The sequence below is a fragment of the Triturus cristatus genome, chromosome 1_1, assembly GCF_964204655.1.
Source record: "Triturus cristatus chromosome 1_1, aTriCri1.1, whole genome shotgun sequence".
In the NCBI taxonomy this organism is placed as follows: domain Eukaryota; kingdom Metazoa; phylum Chordata; class Amphibia; order Caudata; family Salamandridae; genus Triturus; species Triturus cristatus.
The window spans coordinates 129,658,211-129,672,530 of NC_140579.1; the positions used below are offsets into that span (position 1 = coordinate 129,658,211).

General features: G+C 42.6%; 1 protein-coding gene across 1 annotated transcript in view; it reads left to right on the forward strand.

Annotated features, from left to right (window-relative positions):
- Positions 1-13,754, forward strand: part of LOC146869779 (fish-egg lectin-like) — a 35,511-nt gene extending 21,757 nt beyond the window's left edge. Inside the window, exons 3-4 of the mRNA XM_085615038.1 lie at positions 5,113-5,452; positions 12,679-13,754. Of these exons, the coding sequence (XP_085471164.1) occupies positions 5,113-5,452; positions 12,679-12,823 (485 nt within the window). The 3' untranslated portion in view covers positions 12,824-13,754. The remainder of the gene's footprint in view (positions 1-5,112; positions 5,453-12,678) is intronic.
- The last annotated feature ends 566 nt before the right edge of the window (positions 13,755-14,320 follow it).

Genomic DNA, 14,320 nt, shown 5'->3' on the forward strand with positions numbered 1-14,320 from the left:
ACTCTTTTACATGAGAATGGTAGCACACTCTCGAACAGGGCTATCCCCGTATGAGGTGATCTTTGGCAGACCACCAAATATGTGGGGGACGCCTATACCACGCAAAATAACTGATATTGACTGTAATATGCTGACAGATTACTTGGCTTCCTTGATGTCTGCACTACAATCTTGTCGTTCACAGGTAGCTGCAGCTTTTCCTGACAACACTGAAGTGAAACCCCATGACGTAATTCCGGGGGATCTCGTTTTAGTGAGGAACTTTGATCGAAAGACTCAGCTGGATCCTAGGTGGAGGTCGCCACAGCTGGTCTTGCTCACCACAAGGACGGCCGTGAAGATCGAGGGCAGGAAAGGCTGGATTCATTCAAGTCATATCAAGAAATTTCATGGACTACCATCGGATATAAAAACTACACCTCGTGTGTCTTCACCCATTGACTCAAAACTTCCTTTGGTTGACTCAAGTAGTCACGAACATTATAAACTAAAACTCAGATCTAATCCGTCGGGCAATTCGATTGTTTAAGTCCTCTCCAAGGTGAAGCGGTTGAATTTGTCTCCGACATGTATCCCTTAGATCTGAATAGAGGAAAAACCCGAAAAATGTTGAAACGACATGCATACTGTAAATCACTGCGTAGTCATTGCACAGTGACGTTATTAATTTTGTTTTTCTTAAGTCTTTTTATAATTATTGCGAGTATATTGTTGCACGTATATTATCCTATTTCTAGACATGCTTATAATATTACTGCTGAACATTCTTTTAGTGAATTACCTCCGCATGAATTGTCATACAGATTTGCGCTTCGCAATAACACTTTTATTAGTATGTTACATCATTCCCATCAGGTTAGCAATGCTACAAATTGTTGGATATGTGGCCGACTCCCTCCCTATCAGAACTATAAAGGAATTCTACCTCTTTTTCCATACCCGTTCACACACAACGGCTCCTGTGGAGCATGGTTTAGCTTAATTAATTCCTTAGATTCAAATTCTGCAGTTTATCAAGACAACTGGGTATGGGGAAATCTGAACTTAGTTTTACTTAAAGTCTGCCACCCCAACAAGGAGGGACTTCCCAAAAGAACAGGAACTGATCTAGAAAATGAAGTATATGGATTAGGTAATTTCACGCTTAATCTTATGATCCTAAATGTCGAATCCGAAGCTACTCCAATTTTGCCCGCTATGTCAATATTTCCAGTAAAAGGTGAATTATGTGTAAGAAAGAGTGGTTCCATACATATGGGCCATAGTAGATGCACCACTGTAATAGAATTTAGTGATCAAGGCAAGTCGACATTTAGAGCTTCCCGCCATTCCTATTTTATATGTGGTCAGACGGCATATGTACGTTTGCCTCTAGATTGGGATGGTACCTGCTACATTGGATTCCTTTTGCCACCTGTTTTTCTAGCTCCTCCTGATTATCACAGAAATACTCATTTAGTACACAATAGAGAAAGGAGAGATCTCCCAATAGTCGATTACACTGAAACAGCATGGGAAAAATACACAGATTTCAATAAAGGTCTCTTTCCCTATATAGGTACAGTTACTAATAGTAAGCTGATACGTAGATTAACCAGAACCCTTGAAGCAGTAGTGAACGAAACTATTTCCGCCTTAGGCAACTTAACAGAAGAGCAATCTGCTATGCGGATTGTTGTGCTTCAAAATCGTCTTGTCCTTGACGTCATCCTGGCCGATAGGGGCGGAGCTTGTAGGGTCATCGGATCAAGCTGCTGCGTATTCATACCAGAAAATTCGCCATCTGTATATAAAGCTATAACCCGCCTTCATAAGATTGTGAGCCAGATACACCAGAATCCAGGCACTTGGACTTGGTCCGGGTGGTTTTGGAGCGTGTTATCAGCCTGGGGATGGAGAGTTCTATCCTTCCTAGGTATTGGCCTTCTCATACTATTCAGTTGCTGCTTATGCCTGCAATGTGGACCAGCGATTTGTGGTATGTGTGCCACATCGTGCATTCCACATCAAGATTTTCGTTCAAAATCCCGGAAGAAGAAAGAAGAACAAATGATGCTATATGAACAGATCAATGGATTGATGAAGATTGATATTTCTTGACGGGCAAGTAGGGGACAAGGAGGGAATGTGGAAATATGGATTTTTCTGGTCAGTTATGTCCCCTATCTTGGACCCCAACGGTTCTATGTGCATGTTACAAGTACATGTATGTTCCCTCCAGTTCCAGTTATGAAGACGCAAATACATGTGCGTCCACCGTTAACATGTCCTCTTTCAGATCTGCCATGAATGGGCCGGATATTCCATTCCTAAGTACAAAAGGCCACCGCCTTTATATGGTTCACTTATGCTATTTTACAGTCCAGGCAAGTAGGCCCTGATTCTGTCATCAAGCTTTTCTTGCTTTCTGCCTCTGAAGCTCCAGTCTGAGCCTGCATCTGTGACCATGAACTTTGTCTCATTCCCTGCGCGGCTCACGAAGCCTGACATCAGCTTGCTGCCTGCCAAGAACTGTATTTCACCTTCGAAATTATCTGCTCCGATCCCTGCCCAATGCATTCCTGTCTAGTAGTTTAAGTAAACATTCTGCCAGCTACCGAGCAAAGGCCCGGCTTCTCTGTCTTCATGCAAGTAATTCATAGCCCTGTTACTATGGAAGATTCCTGCCCTCGCATCTAGTGTAGACACTTAGACGCTTGTACACGCACTAACAGTCAGTATAGTCAGTATAGAATAAGATTCTACTCTAAGAGACCTCTCTTCTGGATAACATAGTTCTTTAAACATAGGATGTTAGATATGATTTGGGATTAGGTTGACTTGACCCTCCAGACTTCTGTCGCCACATGTAGAGCTAAATGTCAAGTCCCCTTCACCCCCTAGTTGCACGTCAATCACACGTCATGCTGCTGTGTGCGCATCTCTGCCAAGTATTTCTGCTGACATTGCGAAATTATTTCATAGGTCCACCCATATGTGACATCATAACTAATGACGTTTTTTTGTTACTCCCAGTTCCACCTACTTTTGCTACGTATGTATGTCTTATCTACACTATCAATTGTTACGCCTCTCGCATTTACTTCACTGTAATGCCTATTGTATAAAAGTGAATAATTATCAATAATGTATGTACTTCACTTCCTGAACCTCCGTGGTGATGGAACTTGAAGGCCACGATTTCGAAATCGTCCATTAGAATAAAGCCCATTCTGAACCTCTAATATCACGGATTTTGCCTCTTATTTACTGAGCTATTTTTATTATGTTCTGTATCAAATTAAGTCCCGGTAATTAAATTATTTACCACACCTTAACCCCAGCCATGCTCAGGACGGCTCCCGGCCGTCATGAGTCACGGTAGTCGTGTGCTCATGACGGCCGGGAGCCGTCCGACTGTTGCCGCTCCGCCCACACGCAGCAAATTCCCCGCCTGTGCGGGCGAAATAATTAGTGGGCGGAGTTCGGACGACTCCCGGCCGTCATAAGCACACGCCCACCGTGATTTATGACGGCCGATAGCCGTCCTGAGGACCTGGGCGCCACGTCCAGCCCCGCCCCCCTCGCACCGCGGTGGAATTTGCTACGCGTGGAAGAGGTTAAATTGTCTCTGTGTATGAATCTGGGTCCTTCTTTTCAGGATGTACATTTGCAATTACGCATGCTCGCCAGTGGGGGTGAGGTGGGAAAGTTTGCGTGAAGTTTTGGTTTCTATTTTTATTTCTTTATATACAAATTGTACCCAATGATATTGTCTTATTTGGTAAGTTGGCACTGTTGTGTTTCATAATGGTATATGTTGGGCGCTTGCCCAGGTGGTACTACATCCCAATCAAATATGTTTTTTAAAAAAAGTCTCTGCATTTAAGTTCGCAGTGAAATTGCACACTGCCCAAGGACCACTTGGCGCATCCAGTGAACAAACCTTACAGCCAAATGATCAAATATATTTTTATGAATCCCCAAAATTTCACGGAAAAAACTTTGTTTAGTAAAGTGTATGGTAAAGTAATTAGAAGACAAATAGCATTGGTTAAAAAAGTCAAAATGTATCTAAAAAAATCTTCAGTTCAAGGGACAGTATTGTTAGAAAAACACTGAAATGCACCAGAAAGGGAACTATAACTCATCCTCTCCTCTCACCCAATTCACTGATCATGACCTGACATATGACAGATAATGCTGGCCACGGCTGAACGCCATGCCAACTCATTCCAGGAGGGTGGAGTACAGGATCATGCCCTTCATGCAAACGTGCAAAAGTGGCTGCAATTGCCCTGGGGGGTGGGGGAGGGGGGGAGTTGATCTCTTTTAATTAACTGTCCAAGCCACTGGGTGCATATACACCAAATTTGACATGAACAGAGGGGATATAGCCGGCCTTTAGGTCCCTCATATGAGGGGCCCCGGAAACGGCCTATTTTTCCCCTACCTTCGAAATGAACATTATCTGCATTAAGTGGCCATTTGTGGTAAAGGCATGTGTGGCTTGCTGTAACTCTTTCAGAATCTTTGGAAATATGCAGTCTCGGCCAGCATTAATGGCGGGTTGGGGGTTTCACGTGGAGCGGGTAGATTTAATAATTAATAAAAAAAACATACCTGTCCGCCGGCCCGGTCCCTCATGGCAGCCTGCATGGAAAAGGGCAGAGTGCGCGTGACTGGTTTGGGTGGACCCAGAAAGTCAACCAAACCAGTCATGCTCACTCAGGAGTAGGCAGGGCCGGACTGGGAACCAAAACCGGCCCTGGCAAAGTGCTCGGCAGGCCCCCCGGAGTTTGGGGGTGCCGCCGAGCTCTTTGTCAGGGCCAGCTTTTGGACGATTTTGTTTCAGGGCTGATTTTGCAGCTATGCTGCAAAGACGACCGTGTAACAAAAACGTCCCCCAGGGGCCCAAAACCGGCCCCCACCCGTGCAGCGCACCAGGGGATTGCCCAGTGCCCGCTACGGCCAGTCCGGCCCTGGGAGTAGGCACACCACTCCTCCTCTGCCCAGCACTGCTCACTTCAATGCATTCCAATTGATGCGGTCAATGTTTAGTTGGAAGGGAGGGGTTCCGTCCACCTAATCTTCAGTTGTCCTCACATATTTTGTTCTTCATTTTACTTCCAGGGCTTCTAAAGCAGATTGATGCAGGTGGAGCCCAGTTTATCTCTGGTGCTAACATGAATGATGACATTTTTTGCCTTCACGACCAAGCAACAGTGTCAACCAAAGATGGGTCGACTCTTCCCTGGTCCCATATTGAAGGGAAGCTGAAGTACTACAGCTGTGGCCATCTGGGCTGCTGGGGAGTCAACTCTGTTGATGACATCTATTACCGATCTTCCGTAACACCAAGTTCCTGCAGTGGTTCCAGTTGGCAGCAAGTGGAAGGCAAGCTCTCCATGATTGAAGTGGGCAGTGATGGCTCTGTGTACGGTGTGAACAGCGTGGGGGATGCATATCGCAGGTATGACAAGAAACATCTTCCAAGATTTGTTATGGCGATAGTTTTTCACCCCAAAAAGCGTTAACTTCAAGTGTTTACTCTTAAGTTTGTGCCTTTAAAAGCTGTAAGTCTAGTGCACTGCTTTAGGGCTCACTGCATACGTACTCAGGCCTCACTTCTGTGTGTATTCTGCAGTGCAAAACCATGCTCAGTCCCAGTGCAGACACTGCAAGAAAGGTGGCAGGTGCTTGTCATTTAGTAGAGCATTAAGTGGCAGTGCTGATTTGAGTAAATGCCCAATAAAGTAGTTTAGCAGCACAAAAACATCATGGAAACCTCACATCTCCTGAGACTTTCATGGCTACCACACTTCTCCATGAGACTTCCCAGGGTCCTTGTGGGTGCTCTGCAGGGACTCAGCATCCTGTTCCTGTGTCACACACCTTTCTACACATTTTCAAATTCTCATAAATGAATGTAACAAGAGAAGTGTGGTCAATAAATACATTAAGTTGGAGGCTCAGATGAGAGATATTCTTTGGTCGTTTCTGTTCCGTGCTATCAAAATGCGCCTCTCAAAGTAAAAACTTCTTGCTAAAAAACAGTACCTGGTTTTTCCACTCTTTCTCTGCGACAGCGTTGCTCTCAGACTTACATATTAAGTATCAGTTTGTAAAATGCATTTCTGTGAGCAGACCGGACAGACCGGGACATTGTCTAAACATATTACAGTTTCCAAGTCTTGCAATAATGATTCCGCCTCACTAGTCTACACTGTAGATTTAGAGGTGATTATTTGAGTACATTTATGGCCCTCCTTGTGAAACATAGTATGAAAGTCCATTATTTACTAGCCTAGCCCTAGAAAGAGTGCCTCTCCTTCCTTTGTAGATGACACTGAACGCTTCAAAATGGTTTCCACTTTTTCCACCTGTTGTCAGACATAGTGTTTTACAGGGTGTTTGTCAGTCACACTTAGGAGTGTTGGCTACTAGGTTTTCCCCAATGTCTGGATGACAATTCTTCCACAGCAGATGACTGGGTTCCACTCTGAAATAACAGCCAACTACGTCATACAAATAGGCTGCAGTTTAATCATTACGCATTATCACTGCTTACTTTGGGATACTAGGTTGGCTTCAAAACAGAATCTTATATTATTAAGTTTTATAAAGTAAAATTCTCTATTGTTTGATTAATTAAAATCATTAGAAATAAAACAGTGATGCCATGTGTAGAACCCAGTTCATTAATGATATGGAATTAAAATATGTCAGTTAATTAGTGCCATTAGAATTTCCATTACCGTTACTCACTATGCAACTAGACACAAAATGCTTCATTAGTTACATGCCATACTGGGACATTAATAACACATATGCACACCTTTATCACAGAGGTAGACCCTTGACCACAATAAGCATGCCATTTGGTGATTGGATTGTACCAAAAGAGAGTTTAACTAAACTGTACTCAGTATGTACTATTGTGCAAATGAGAAGTTAAGTGTCTCAGTTGCTACACATAATTATAAAACCTGTTCTTAGAATAAGTAAATGACTGCCCATAGAACCATGGTATGTATTATTACTTTGCAAAAAAAATGTTTAAACATTTTTACTACACTCCATGTCAATTTATATAGATTTGAAATCAGAATTCAGCATGTAAACAGCTAGAAGGATAAACTTAGTAGATTGGCCAGTCAAACAAATTGATCTTCCAGATAGACAGAGAATTATGGCTTGACGACATGTTCTCACTCCATGTTCTATAAATAATGGTTTCATCAAAGTTTGCCGTATATGGAGTAATCAAAGGCAGGCGCACACTGTATACAGTAAAGATGCTTTAGAGAAACTGAAAGTCTGCAACTGTTTACTGACCATTGTTGAATCCATTTAGGGGTGCCGTCCTATGTTGGAAATCTGCCAAATCTTAACTCAAGGAATAAGTTCCTTTTATACGGTTGCAGATGAGCCCGTAGAAAGGGTTGGAGCTCAAGTTTCTCAAATGTATTAATAATGTTTCAGGCATGCTTTTTTTCTGCTAAGGCCTCTTTGTCCTGCATAAAAGATAATACATTTGTTGATCTGTTTTAGGCGATGCCTAATTAGGGCTTTATTTACATCCAGTTATTCAAAAGGCTGAAGATTAAAAGTATGTAAGTTCTCTGTCAAATAAATTCTCCAAACATTTGTATAACATATTTTGTAAGTTCTTGCCAACACAGATTGCATAGGTGCCATGGTCAGATAAAAACATAGAATACAAACATATTAAAAATGCAGATTGTCTTACCACATTTCGCCACATGTTGGCTGGTCAGGCCAAATTCCATTCGGGTTTCTGCATGACCAATGTTTCTCTGAACCTTAAAAGTAGATTTAAAAGCTTTAATTTGTAATTCATCCAAGAGTTGTGAGTCCTTGACTCGAAAGCTTACTGATCCATAGGCCAAAGAAGGAATCAGTTTTGCCTTCATAATCTTTACTAAATGTTCATAGCTGGGGAATAGAAGCTTATCACGCAGAGTTCTAAAAGCGAATGTAAGTGTACTCATTTTGCCTCTAAATTATTAAAATTATGTTTAAAAGACACTCTATCATCAAATGTAATACCTAGATACTTATAAGACTTCACCGTTTCAATCCCTGTTCCACTAACTTTCCACTCTCGTGTTCGTGATTTAGATCCGCCTATTGACATGATTTTTGGTTTTCTTTATATTCATTTGTAATTGGTTTAAAATGATATAGTTATTAAATCATGTTATAAGCCTTTGTAAAACTATTGGCGCATGGCTTAGTAGTATTGTTAGCATATTGTAAGTATTTTCTGTTACAGCCTGAAAGATTAGGGGAATGAGCATTAATATTTTGCAGATGGTGAGGTAGATTAGTCTTAATAGATCAAAAAAGACATGGTTCTAGTACACACACTTGATTTAAACCGATTGATGTTTCAAAACGTCTTGTCAAACGGCTGCCGTCTCCCAATTCTACCTGGACCCAAGTGTTTGTATATAGGAGTATTATCATATCTAGTAATTTCTGCGGTACTCCCCATGCTACCAACTTTCACCATATCAATTTACGAGGGACAGTATCAAAAGCAGCTTTCAGATCGACAAAGCAGATGTATAACTTCTGCTTTTTATATATTGTCCTCTCCGCCATCATAGTAGATTTGTTATTGTTGACTGTCCACTCCAGAATCCTGATTGATGTACTGGGATGATTATAATATTTGATTATGTTGCCCATTCTTTGAGGTCTTAAGCAGACAATATGCAAAGGCCTTCTTCTCCACATCTGCTATAAGACTATTGTTAGCTGGATTATCTGGAGTGTCGTTTTTATATATAGGATGTAAATTACTCCCTTGCCATGATTCTAGAGCCACTTTTGTTGCTACTACCTCTCCCAATAACAGAGTCAATATTCTTGCCCACAGTTCAGGGTCTGCTTTAAAAACTGCATTGGCTGTGTGATTACCTTAAATGCCAATAAAAACAAGTTTAAAAAAAACAACAAAAAAACTGCATTGGGGATGCCGTTAGGGCTGGGTGCTCCATATGATCTAATTCCTTCTATAGTTGTTATCATTTCCTCATTTATTATGCCTATTAGTTTATAGCTTTTCTTTATAGGGACTTTCACTCCCCATAGGGTGATAGTTTATGTCGCTTGAGGTGGTTATCATGCTCTACTGGAAGGATTGTTCTGTGCGATTTTCAGAGCAGGCCCCATACAGACCAGAGATTAAAATGTCCCAGCTTGATTCTGAAATATGTGCACTATTTGCTCTCCTGCAACTGTTCTGCAATCGTTAATGGTTCTCCAAAAGGCTTGAATATTGTTTGTTTTTCAAGCACAATGTAGTCTTGGCCTTATTTCCTAATGGTAAGCCTTTTTGGCCTTCCAGTTCTCCTGTTTGTATGTTTTCCTCAAAATTTCAAAGAATACTTTCTGTCAGGACTGGAGTTTTGATTTGTTTGCTTATATACAGCCCTTACTACTTTGTAAATTGAGCTTATGCGAGTATCGCCTGTTATAGGTGGATTTAATGGGGTTTCCCCTAGCTGAGGCTGTTGCTGGAAATTTTCTTATTAAGGCTAAACATAAATAAGACCAAGTATCTGTCATTGATTTTGCATTTTGAAATTCATAATGGGCGTATTCTATTTGATTCTCCAAAAAAATTCAGTTTTTCCAGTTGTTTTGTTGATTGCCATATCAGCCTTTTCAAATTAAAAGTAGTCAGCATTTGTTTTAAATCAGTCAATCATTTGTTTGATGCATCCTCCCACTAGACCTATGCCTAGCCACAATTATACTAATACACAAAGAAGGTAAACCAAAAGACAGATGCGAAAACTATCTCCCCATCTCCCTCCTCAATATTGAAGTGAAAATACCTGCGAACCTTCTTTCCACAAGACTTTGCCGTGTTATAACAACATTAGTCCACTGTGATCAATCCGGATTTCTGCCCGGCCAAACGACTAGATGGAACATCTGTAGAACCCATAAATGGATGATGGCAGGGGATCGAGACACACCACAGATACTTCTGTCCCTAGACGCAGAGAAAGTGTTTGATGCTGTGCACTCGCCTTTCTAGAGGCCAGTTTGACCAAGTTTGGCCTTGGACCAAAGTTGAGGAAATGGGTGGCACTATTATATAACTCCCCCAGGGCGACAGTGAGTGTGAATGAACAAACTTCACAAGATTTTCCCATTGCACGTGGGACAAGTCAGGGCAGCCCCCATCCCCACTACTATTTGCACCGACAGTGGAGATCCTGGCCTGCTACATCAGACAATGCTTGGAGATACAGGGATTTAGGGGGACCCCGGGTGATACCGTAGAAGAGAAAATCTCCCTCTACGCGGATTGAAATTCTCTTATTCATAACACGTCCAGACACCACAATTTCCACCCCCTCTTCCAGACAATAGACACATATGGACAACACACAGGATATAAGGTCAATTGGCACAAATCATAGATATATAGCCCACGCCCAATGACAGAATGGCCACCGCTTCCGAGAGATCTACAGATGGCGACCTCTGGGTTTACATATCTGGGCATATTTCTCACCACTGAGAGCAGCATATGTCGCCAACACAATATTCAACGAATGTTGACTAAATTCAAAGAGGATGCCCAGAGATGGAAGAACCTGCCGCTCATGATAATGGGCCGGGCGATGATGTTTAAAATGAAAAACCCTACCACAATTCCTCTACACACTACTGAACGCCTGCCACCCACCCCCCTCCCACGCATGATATTTCAAGGGATAGATGCTGAACTGCGCCTGTTTTTGTGGCTGGGGAAACACCCACGGATTGCACTACGAACACTGCAGCGCAACCAATACAATGGAGGACTGGCATTGCCAGATGTGGCAGCCTACTACTGGGCTGAGCATCCCACTCCTATTAATGATTGGATACATGCAGCAGGCAATGAACCAACATGTAGGTTGCAACGAGGAACAATGACCCCACTCACATTCCTCCTCTATCTCTATGGAGGGAAGGGAGTCAGGGGGAGGATCCCAGCCACACAAACGACTCTGGAGGCATGGGGGAGAGCATGCAAAACAATGGGTTCGGCTCACAAGCTTACTAAGGCAACGCCACTATGGAAAGGAAACTGGCTAAAGGAGATGGGTAAAATAATGGGATTCAGGGAATGGGACAACATAGGGATCTCAACATTAGAGGATATTATAGGCCAAGATACCCTTAAAACCTTCCCCTCTCTAGGCAACAAATTCACACTTCAACACCCCAATTCCTCAAATATGCCAAACTAAGACACGCATGGCTAGTGGAGGGTATAAATGGGGCAAACCTACCGGAATGTGCACCACTGGAGGGAAGGCAACTACAAGAATAAGTCATACTTAAAGCAGTCTCAGTTGCATACAAAACCCTAAATAACAACATGCACGACAATGTAGGCAACATTAGGAACTCATGGGAAGAGGATCTGGGGGACATGGCATATGTGGATTGGGAGGCCCTTTGATGCACCCAGGGAGGTGGCAATCAAGACACGACTACGCCTTATCCAATATAAAATTCTTCACAGAGCCTACTACGACCGGGTCAGACTAAACAGGATTGGGAGGGCTGACAACCGGAACTGCCTTAGATGTGGACAAGATCGGGGAAACTATTAACACACAATATGGGACTGGCCAGTCATACAGATCTACTGGAATGAGATCGTAGGAGAACTCAGAAAAGTAATACAGGCGACCATTACTATGGATCCGAAACTTATACCGTTAGGGATTCCTAGCGACGTGGACATTGACAGACTGAAGCTCATACCCAGAAGATTAGGAATAGTGCTAGCGAAAAGAGATATAGCAAGCCATTTGGGCACCCGACCCACTGACAATACACGATTGAAAGGCAGGAATGGGCATATACATGGCAGCAGAAAGGGTCACATATGAGGGTAGAGGCTGCCCAAGAAGGTTCGACAGGTTATGGGACAGATGGAGGAAATATTATGGGCTCGACCTATTGGATAAAGACACACAGACGATATACACCTAGGGGGCAGGAATGATGTGATACCCAAAACAATAATAAAATAATGAAAAAATGAAACCGTAGGTATGGGACATGGATGAGATAATACAGAGATACTGCAGATGTGCTGTACAGAATATGTATTAAGCTTGTATACACTCCAAGGACCACATGGAGTTGGGGGGGGCGCCTATTACTATGTGCGACGACAGTTATGTTTTAGACTGTTTGTTACTTTTATTCCTACTATGGAGTTGAAAATCAATTAAAAAAGAAAAATTAAAAAGAATACTTTCTAAGTATCCATAGAAATTAATTTCTGATTCTGGGATAGGGCAAACTCTCAGTATTCTGGCTCACATGCCAGTATGGGATGAATTTTAATGTGTGACACCCTGACCAACCAAGGATGCTTGTCTCTGACAGCACCCACCTTCCGCTGGATTTTAAGGGCACTGAAGTCCAAGTCACTTCAGATGTTTCAGCACTCAGGTGCACCATGAAAATGTTATTTAGTGTGTCATTTCTCTTTACTGGACTAAAGCAGCAATTTCAATGTTGGGTAACAACCCTCTACAAAAAGTGAAATATTAAAGATGCTTATCTCGCAGCTTTCACTGTTTTTAAATCGGAATCTGTGTCAGCTGTAAATCTTCAATAAAATTCCTCTCAAATGTTTTTTAGGAATGGGATAAGTCCAAGCAGCCCGACTGGAACATCTTGGTCCCAGCTTCAGTACAAAACCCATACGTTCATGCACGTGTCACAGGACCTGGGCTTGCTGTGGGCACTCACCAAGGACCAGATGATCCTGAGATGCAAGCTGTAAAGCAGAAGAGCGCCCACCAGCTCAACCACAGCAGATCGGATTCAGGCACAAAATGGATCAGTGCCCTCTCCTGATCATCTCTTTAATTGAGCATCTTCTACTGTGTCACTGCTGTTCATTGGCCTCTCCATATTTCTTTGATTCTATTGTACTATAAAAGGCTGTTTCTCACATAGAAGCTCACTTTTTTCCTATCTCCTTTTTACACCTATTTTTCTTTACTATAGACTTTGATCTACCAAAATGCCAGGGGTGGAGAATGTGACATCACACACTATTTGACCACTATTAAAATCAAAAGAGTGTACCATTCTACCACAATTACGCTTCACAAAGGTTTAAGTCAATTTAAATGGCTAATCTAGGACCTGTAGTCCACCACCAAGCCTGGTGGAGAAAGACTGCCAGGGGAAGTAAACATGGTGTCCATGAGCCACTAGCACCCACCCACGCCTTTTAGGAAGAGCTAACATGTGAGTAATGAACCCATGTTTTGAGGGTCAATTTCAGGGCTAGCGTTTGGTGGTGGAACTTCTGCAAGCAGCAACCACCATTGGTTAATTGTCTCCTAGATGTTCTCGCCATTAAGTGGCTTCTCCCACGGCAAAAGCAGGCACTTTGGTGAAGAATGTTTATTGCCAAGGTGAAAAACTCAAAATGTGGTAGATATACCACTATTGCTTTGGCAGCGGAGAAAAAATCAGTTGTAGCGGGCAAAAAAGATTTTGAAAAAAAATTGATAAACTTCAAAGCAGCTCATCTTTCACTTTCACCCATCTCACTTGCTATTCCCCTCTTAGTCAGTCTCTCCCGCTCTGGCAAAAGCTCTCCTGCTCTCCTTTCATTACACCCATAGACCTCTATGTTCGCCATGCGTTGTAAATGAACAGTTTCATTAAAAGTAATCAATTAAAATCTTCATTTAATCATATGTGGAATGTTTTTGGCCTTTTTTTGTGAATAAATCCAGTATTTGTAAAGCGCACAGCTACCCGAAGGCATTCCGGCGCTGGGGGCCATCGGGAAGATTAAGCGAGCTATTGCCCAGAGTCGCATGGTGCTGGGCTGACCTGCCACCGGAGCCGGGCATCGAACTGTGAGCCCCAGCGTCTGACGTCAGTCGTCCTGGCCGCGGTACCACACCTCTTCCACATTTTATTGAGTTTCCTCCAGAATTTATAACATAGACAAAATACAGTTCTCATCCTAATCAGAATACAATCTGCGGCCACACATCTGTCAACACTTTCCCCATGTCTTTCCCACCCCTCTGCATACATGATAGCCATTAACTGTTGGCCGAAAAAGATTGCATTTCCTTGTCCAAATTCCATGGTGAGTGCCTGCAGGGTTCATTCAGAATCCCTCTAAATCAGGCCCAGTCTATACATATCCTCAAATATGTGTGTGGGCAACCCTTTGCAGTATATATTGGGCATTCCATCTTCATGCAGTGACCCATACCCTTCCTCCAACCCTCCAACGAGGAGTATGATT